Source organism: Gavialis gangeticus, unplaced genomic scaffold (genome assembly GCF_001723915.1).
Source record: "Gavialis gangeticus isolate Ggan-Ray unplaced genomic scaffold, GavGan_comp1, whole genome shotgun sequence".
Taxonomy (NCBI): domain Eukaryota; kingdom Metazoa; phylum Chordata; order Crocodylia; family Gavialidae; genus Gavialis; species Gavialis gangeticus.
This window is the reverse complement of record NW_017729025.1, coordinates 148,038,716-148,046,597: the sequence shown is the minus strand read 5'-3', so window position 1 is coordinate 148,046,597 and position 7,882 is coordinate 148,038,716. Positions and strand designations below refer to the sequence as shown.

Genomic DNA, 7,882 nt, shown 5'->3' with positions numbered 1-7,882 from the left:
TCCAATCACTCTTCCCCCCAGCTCTAAGCAGCTTCTTGCTGTGGCAGCCTGGGAAGTGCTGGGAAAAAAACTTTGATGCTGAGTAGAGCAAAATGCTAGCCATTTGTTTATATTTAAAAAAAAAAGCCGGGATGGAGATAGGGCCTAAAAAGAAGACATGCCTGTGAAAACCTGGACATACGGTAACCCTATGCATGTGGCCTTCCTGTTCCATCATATATGTAATGTGTGACCAGGGGCCTTTGCTTTTGCTTGCTTTTTTCTCCCAAATGAGCAGCTTTGCTGCTGCCTGGAGCTCAGAAAGCTCAGCCCAGACTGGATCCCCATCGAGTTCCTTGGGGATTGTCTTATCAGAGTGACAGAATTCAGCCCCTATTAGCTTAATTTCTGTTGTAGCCATGACAGTCCAGGGTTTATGCAAGAGGCAAGAAAGTTTTGGGGCACTTGCTTTTCTTGGCCTGACTGCATCACTGGGGTAAAGTTAGGTAAGCTTTCAAAAGCAAGGTGTCCTTCGGGTCTCTGTTTACAGCAGGGGAAGCACAGCGGAGGGAAGGGGCAGAGATGCTCAGGTGGAGCAGACATGCAGAGAGTTTAACTCATGAATCCTGTTGGCACGCCTGCCAGTTCTGTGTTGAGCAGCACCCTCGAGAGCATCTAGAGGCAGCCAGGTTGAATGTCATTGCTGTAGGAGCATCATGTGGTGTTAACCCTGAGTCGCCCAAGCTGTGACTGTTTCTGGATGCAGGCTGCCTTGTTAAATTTTGTTTTTAAAGTCCAGAAACACACGGGTTAGCCAAGGCTGAATCCTGTTTAAGGGTGTGGACACACACAATCGCTTTCAGAAGTTCTGTGGCTGGTCTGTTCTAACAATATTTAATCAAGCTGAGAAGCAGCAGGCTGGCTGACTCTGAATCAAACCTGAACCTTAGATGAAGGTGTAGCCAACACCATGACTGGTCCTGGGTGCAGGCTTCCTGCTTTCTTTTTCTTTTTAAATCCTGAAATGTAGATCTGGCCAAGGCATTGGCCAATTTAAGAAAGTACAGTTGTAGGGGGGAGATGGTTGTGCTTTGCATTGTGTGCTGTAAGGGACTGCTTTTTTTTCCTTGCAGGGAGCAAAATATAACTGGGGGAGGGAGGGGCGCGTTATTAGAACTTTTTGTGCCTTGTGAGTAATTGTTCTTTTCCTCTCATGGCAGCTACCCCCTGTACCAGCTGGGGAACCCCCAGCTGAGGATTTTCCGCACTAATTTCTTCATGACACTGGTGAGGCCAGGTGTGCCACAGCCAGAAGATGTGGTGCAGTTCCGTGTCTCCATGCAGTAAGTGCAAATGGAAAGGCAGTGGGAGAATGGGATGCCCGTTTCTCTCTTGGGATGTTCTCAGGGCCAGCAACACAAATGTTCCAGTTTTTGTGAAGTACTAGTTTAATGAGAACTGTGGCTGGCTTTTAAAATTGATTAGATAGCTGGTGTTGTAACACATAGCTTTAGCCATTTTAGCAGATGACTCTGCTGCAGGGTGAGCTGTGAAGGTTGCATACGCATTGCAGTGGCTTTCTCCTGGAACTGAAAATATCCTTTACACCTTTTCTTGTGACCTATCCAGGAGCCCTTTGCATATTGTTTCTTGGGGAACACTGAAATGCAGCTGCCAGTTGGGTGAAATACAGCAATACTACGTGGCATTTGGAAATGGGATGTGAGGAATGTTTTTATGACTGAAACTTGAGAACTATCAGGTAGCATCCTTAGGTGCTAGATGCACCTTAGGTGCATCCCTTCACTTATTAAAAGGGTGCTAGATCTTTAATTGTCATAAGTTCTCAAGACCTCACTTCTAGTTCTTGACCAAAATAGGGCATTTCTAAGAATAAAGGGTCTCTCTAACATGTTGGGGGATGAGTTCTGTACCAATGGAGAGGGAACGGTTAACACCCATTCAGTAATCACCACTGCTTCCTGCATGTTTCGTGTTCTTTTAGATATCGTCTCTGTGGACTTAAAATTAAGTTTGCCCTTGAGTTCTGCTGGGCTCACAGGCTCTGAGTTCCAATGGGATCACAGGCTAAAGTGGTAGGGCACCAGATCTAAAACTGTTAATAGTTGGTTGCTGTGTGATCATACTTATCATGCAGATCGAGTTTAGGGTTTTATATCCTGTTTCAAATTAGATCTTGAATTGAGAGGGCCTGACTGACTTGGTTGTCTAGCTTTGTCTCTGTAAGCAAAACCCTGTCAAAAAAATCCTTGCATACATCACTACTTTTGGAGCTTCGTTGGGGTCAAGGGTTTTCTTTGCCAGCTGCAGTGGAGCCTCTCCACTGGCTTTCTAATTTGGTAAAGGGTTTTCTAGAAGAAGGAGAGTGAAATGGGCATCACACCTTGGATTTCAAAGACCAGTTTCTATTTATTACCAGCACATCAATAGGTGGTGACCAGCAAGAAAGAGAGTACTGCTAAAGTAGGTTATATAACCCTCTCTACAAATTTGATTGGACTTTGATATTGTAATAATTCATTACATAGAAAGGACATTTTGATGTGTGATTAGGATAGACATTGGTAGCCTAGAATTCTCGGTTCCAGTTCTACCTCTAGCACTGGTTCATTGTAACCTTGGACAGGTCACTAAAAGTTTTTTTGTCTCAAATCAATGACTGTAAATTGTGTTTAGTACATGTCTTCAATGCTGGGGCAGTGGGAAGCTTAATATATCAGAAAGTACTTAATTTTGTGTAATGGAAAGTGCAAAAAAGCACAGCATTATGTATATAGCAGTTTTGCTGCCATTATTTCCACTTAAATATAAATCAGCATTTTGACACATTAAGATTTTTCACTTTGGAAACCAATAAAAGCAGATAGACTTGAAAGGAATAACTAGAATATTGCCCTAAGAATAGGAAAGCTAAGTGTGATTATTGTTTTTTTAGGATATCAAATTTGAGAGAACTTCTGTACCTGTAGCATCTTTTATGGGCTGTGAAGGCCATGGCTACTTTTCAGCTCTCCTTAGTTCCACTTTCTGAGGACACTTGCTAACAAGCTTTTCCATCTAGCCAAAAAAAAAGCTTGGGAGTATAAATAAGTTGGCTGTTAAGAGAACTGGAGAAGTGTGTTACTCAGAACAAGTGGATGAGTCACCATTTTGCCTGACCAGTCTAGGCTGACACCATAAAGTCTACACATTTGTGGAGACTGTTAGAGAACTCTATGAAGGGAAAAAAAATTGTCAGTTGGTTCAGGGAGAGAGAATAGAGCAAGAATCGGGAGCCTTGAGTACTGAAACTACAGAAACTTAAATGTCTGTCAGTGTTGCAGCCTATAGATTAGGGGTTGCTCTGGCACCATGTTTTATATTTTTGTGCCTATAAAATTACCTTGCTCAAAGGGGAAAGACGTATTTGCTCTGAACTAATGACTTGCTTTATAAATATTTTGTGTTCAGTTGGAGTTTGGTTTAAATATTTACATATTTCTTTCTTTCCTTCTCTCCAAAATTTTTGTGCAGGATGACAAGACTGGATATTAAAAACTACCTTGAAAAAATATACAATGTTCCAGTAGCTGTTGTGAGGACCAGGATACAGTTTGGTGAGTTTAGGGCTCACCACCTCTTTGGGGTGTCTGAAAAAAATTCAGCCAGTTCATCCTACTGCTATTTTTATAGTAACCAGGCTTGATTTACTGATATTTTGAAGGATACTATAGTGGAATGTCTTCCCTCCCCATCTTCCTTTCATACCAGAGGTTTTACCAGTGCTCTGCAGCAACCATCCACTTCCTGTCCCTCAAGTTGAAGGACAGCTCTGTTCCTATGGTCATTCCTGAGTTGTGTTATATCCTCTATCTTTGACCTTTAAATTCCCTCAGAAGAGGCTATTGTTTTGTGGGAAAAGGGAGAACTTGATCTTCGCATTCGTTCAGTTAAGTTCCCTTGCTTTTGAGCCCAAAGAATCACCCATCCTTGTCATAAGGTAGTCAGTTTCTCTTCTCAGTTCATGTGTTTTCATATTGTATTTCATGCCATCTAGCCGTCCTGTAGTTCAGCATGAGGGCCAGAGTCTGTTCAAGAGAGATGGAAGAATTTTGGTAAGTTAGGGACTAAAGGGCACCCACTGAAATTAGTAGACGACAGGTTTAAAACTAAGAAGAGGAAGTACTTTTTTTTACTTGTAGTTAACTTATTGGATTCATTGCCACAGGAGGTGGTAGAGGCAGGTAGCATAGCCAGAGTCAAAAAGGGACTAGATAAATTAATGGATGATAGATGTATTAATGGCTGTTGCACAAAACAGTTGTAGTAGTTTCCTCTGGCCTGCGGGCCAGATCTGACAGATAGCGCCAGATCATCTGGCTTGCAGGGTTCCCAATGAATGTGTGGAGGAGCCCTGCAAGATTAGGTGCCTGGGGCAGCACAGAGCCTGATCCAAATGTGTGGGACTGGGCAGGGGCTGTGTGATGCCTAGGCCTACCAGTCGGCCCCACGTCATTCACCTGGTCCATGGGACCAAAACATTTGAGCACCACTGCTCTAAATTTATCTGGTACATTGTTCTCTAGCATCTACTTCTGCCACTGTCAAAGACCGCATGCTGGACTAGATAGACTGTCTGATCCAGTATGACACTTCATGTGTTCTTATGTTCTAGAATTAAATTACACTAAGAGAATTCTCAGGGTAACCCCAGACTGAAATAGTGGAAAACTTCCAGGGTAGGCCAAGATACAGTTACAGGTGGATTAGGTCTCAAGTCCACATTTTGGTCTGCACCCTGCAGTTAGAGGAAGAATTGTTTGGGGGATGTGTGTGTACTGGACAACAGTGAGGAGGACATAAAGAAAAAAGGTGGAGGGTTGGGGAGGAGAAATAGGAGAAATCTGATGAAGAAAAAAACAGGGAAGTTTTTAATATTGATAGAGAACATGGGAAAGGCTGCAAATATTCAGTTCAGTTTTGTTTTATTTAAATATATCACACTGACTGCATGCAGTTCTACATTCTGAAAACTATTGATAGCCAACCTTGTGATCCAAACCATCACCCACTAAAAAAAATCCTACCCTTGGTGGTAGAGTGTGTCCACTAGGTGGAAATGACAGCAAGTGATCACCTACTGTCGGAGAACTTGAACACTTACCTGGCATGGGGTTAGAATTGATAGTGGGGAGAGCTGAGATTGAGAAATGACCACCCAGCCTGGGGAGAGGAGCAGAAAAGGTGGAATGATAAATATATAATATAGCTTCTATTGGTAGCTCCTTGGAGAGGGGGCAGTGATCTTGCAGCTGTTTAATGAATGACTGTTTTCTTCTTTGAGAATATTGGTTCCCCAAAGCTGATGAAGGAGAATAGATGGCCCAGTAGCCAGGGTATTACCCTAACATTTTAAGGACTAGGGTTTAGTTCTTTACTCCACCACAAACTTCCCATGAAACCATGGGTCAAGTTACTTAGGTCTAGAATGTCCATTGAAAATACTGGCTAAATACTCTTGAGGATCCAAGTCTTGGGTGATTGGTGCCTCTCTTTCCCTCCCCTGTGAATTTTTTGTCACAGTAAATCAAAGCTCAGATCAGCTGAATTAGCTTGCATTTGGTTAACTTGAAGCTATTGTAATATAAGTGTAAGTCTGTCTTCACTTGAACAGGCAAAAACAAGAAGAGGAACCATAAGAACCAGAAAGTGAAGTGCCCAGATTACAAGGTTGCCTATGTGCAGCTGGTGAGTAAAGATGTATATGTTTTTTGCGGTGGTGAAATAGGTTAACCAACACAGTTAGGAAAAGGGGTCAGTGAATTGTCCACTGTTCTGTATACTTCTGGGATTTCTGCTTGCCTGTGACTAACAGCATTTTCCTCCCTTCCAGACCTTATGATGAGATTTGCTTTAGTAAGACAGTTTATCTTAATGATTTGTTTGGGTTTGATTTTTAAGTTTTAAATCCCATTTTGTTTGAGGCTTAAGTCTCTTACAGTCTGATGACGCTGAGTGTCACTGTGCCAATAAATACCAGCTTGATGCTTTACTCTGGGCTGGAAGGTTCATCCCTTGTGACTGCTGAAATGTTTGGTAAGTGACAGAATACACTATAAGGTCAAGGGAGCAGCTTAATGAAACTTTTTGGATGTCTCAAGTGGTAAGAAGAGCATAAGGCAGGGGTGGCCAACTTGTGGCTCTGGAGCCACATGTGGACCTTCAGAAGTTAATATGCATTTCCTTGTATTTTTGCACAAGCACACAGTGACCAAATGGAAGCTGGTCACTGTGTGCTTGTGCAAAGATGCAAGGAGACGCATATTAACTTCTGGAGAGCCACGTGTGGCTCCGGAGCCGCGGGTTGGTCACCCCTGGTGTAAGGCATTGTCTCTTAAAGAGCTTTCAGTCATGTCTAACAAGTTGGCTTTGTGGCTAAGTTGGATTTTAACATACTAGTTGGCTGCCCAAGTGGAAAGAGTGCTGAATATTCCTAAACAGACATAAACATAGTTTCCATATGAAAAATCATGAACGCAGAAACTGCATTTAAAGAACATTATTTAGGCTGCAGAATCACGCACTGGAACTTTAGGACTGTTGCCTATGAAAACTCAGCTCGACTCCCTTACCCCTCCATGTGTTCTGAATGAGGCAGGGTTTTTGTGGGGCTTTCATTATATCATTAAAACTATAACAGTTTGCTTCCTTGTGCATATGCTGAATTTCTTAATTTGTCAGTGCTTGGCTTGGCAACCTTAAAACATTCCTTTAAAGCTTTCTTATATGGAGGCAACAAGATTTTTTAGAGAAAAAGGTGAAATAAGTGTAGCTATATAACAGTTGTCCAGGTCTGGTAGGTTATAAGTTTGATCTCCCCTGATTCTACTGAGATAAAAACAGAAGACTGTGGTCTCTTGTGTCTGTTTTTCTCAGGTTCCTCTTTGTGATGGAGTGATTGCAAGTTGTAGTCAAAACTCAAAAAGAGCCCTAGGTAGAGGATGTTCAAGGGATGGGAGGAATTATTATACCTCTTGGACCATCTACCATCTCTGGCCACTTGTCCTCTAATAAAGAGGCTGCTACTGCCTTAGCCTCTTGCTTTGGCTTTTCTGCTTTCAGAGCCTTGGGTTCATTTTCATCAGAACAGTTTGAACGGATCCACAATGTAAACCTATTTCATAGTCTTTGTTTGGCTTGGTCTTGTTTCTTCTTGCTGTTGAGTTGTGAAGGAATTAGGTTGTCCCCACCAGCGGATTTGGACTCTTGAAGGTGGAACAAAATATCCTTGTGTTGTGAAACAGGTTGCTGACTGAAAGCATGCACAGGCACTGCTCATCTCAAGTTAGGCAGCACCACATCTGTAAGGTGTAGCATTTAAAAACCCTACACTTCCCCATTATTTTGTGCCCAGATGCAGCATTTATACCGTGGAGCAAGGACCCTCTTTTTGTCCTGTGCTTGTTCAGAGCCTAAGCTAGCAGAGTGCTGAGCTATTACTAGGCCTGCAGGTACTATGGTAGTAATAATAAGCGGTGCTGAAAAATAACTTAGGAAATTACCTAACTACCATAGTATGCAAGTTTTCTGTTTCCCTTCACCTTATTTAGGCTCCCAGTCTCCTTTTTCCCCTTTACTATCCTTTATATTCACTCTTCCTGCTGGCCCCTAGCACTGTCTTTACTTTCAAGTCTCTGCATGTCCGCTTCTCTGTTTCTTTATTTTGTTTTTTCAGTGAGACTTTCCCTACTAAAAGATGACTTGTAGATATGAGTTACAATGTAGCCTTTGTTCTCAACTTTCTGGATCTATTCTCCATTTAGCTTTTAATACAGGAAGCACCTTAGGCTTCAAGAATCAACTGAAAAATACACTAACATAGGTTCTCCTTCACAAACAATGG

The 7,882-nt window shown here is 42.3% G+C and overlaps 1 protein-coding gene across 2 annotated transcripts in view; it reads left to right on the top strand.

Annotated features, from left to right (window-relative positions):
* Positions 1-7,882, top strand: part of MRPL23 (mitochondrial ribosomal protein L23) — a 19,852-nt gene that overhangs the window by 598 nt on the left and 11,372 nt on the right. For both annotated transcript variants that reach the window (XM_019519734.1, XM_019519735.1), the window contains exons 2-4: positions 1,200-1,322; positions 3,514-3,596; positions 5,654-5,727. In XM_019519734.1, the coding sequence (XP_019375279.1) occupies positions 1,200-1,322; positions 3,514-3,596; positions 5,654-5,727 (280 nt within the window). The remainder of the gene's footprint in view (positions 1-1,199; positions 1,323-3,513; positions 3,597-5,653; positions 5,728-7,882) is intronic.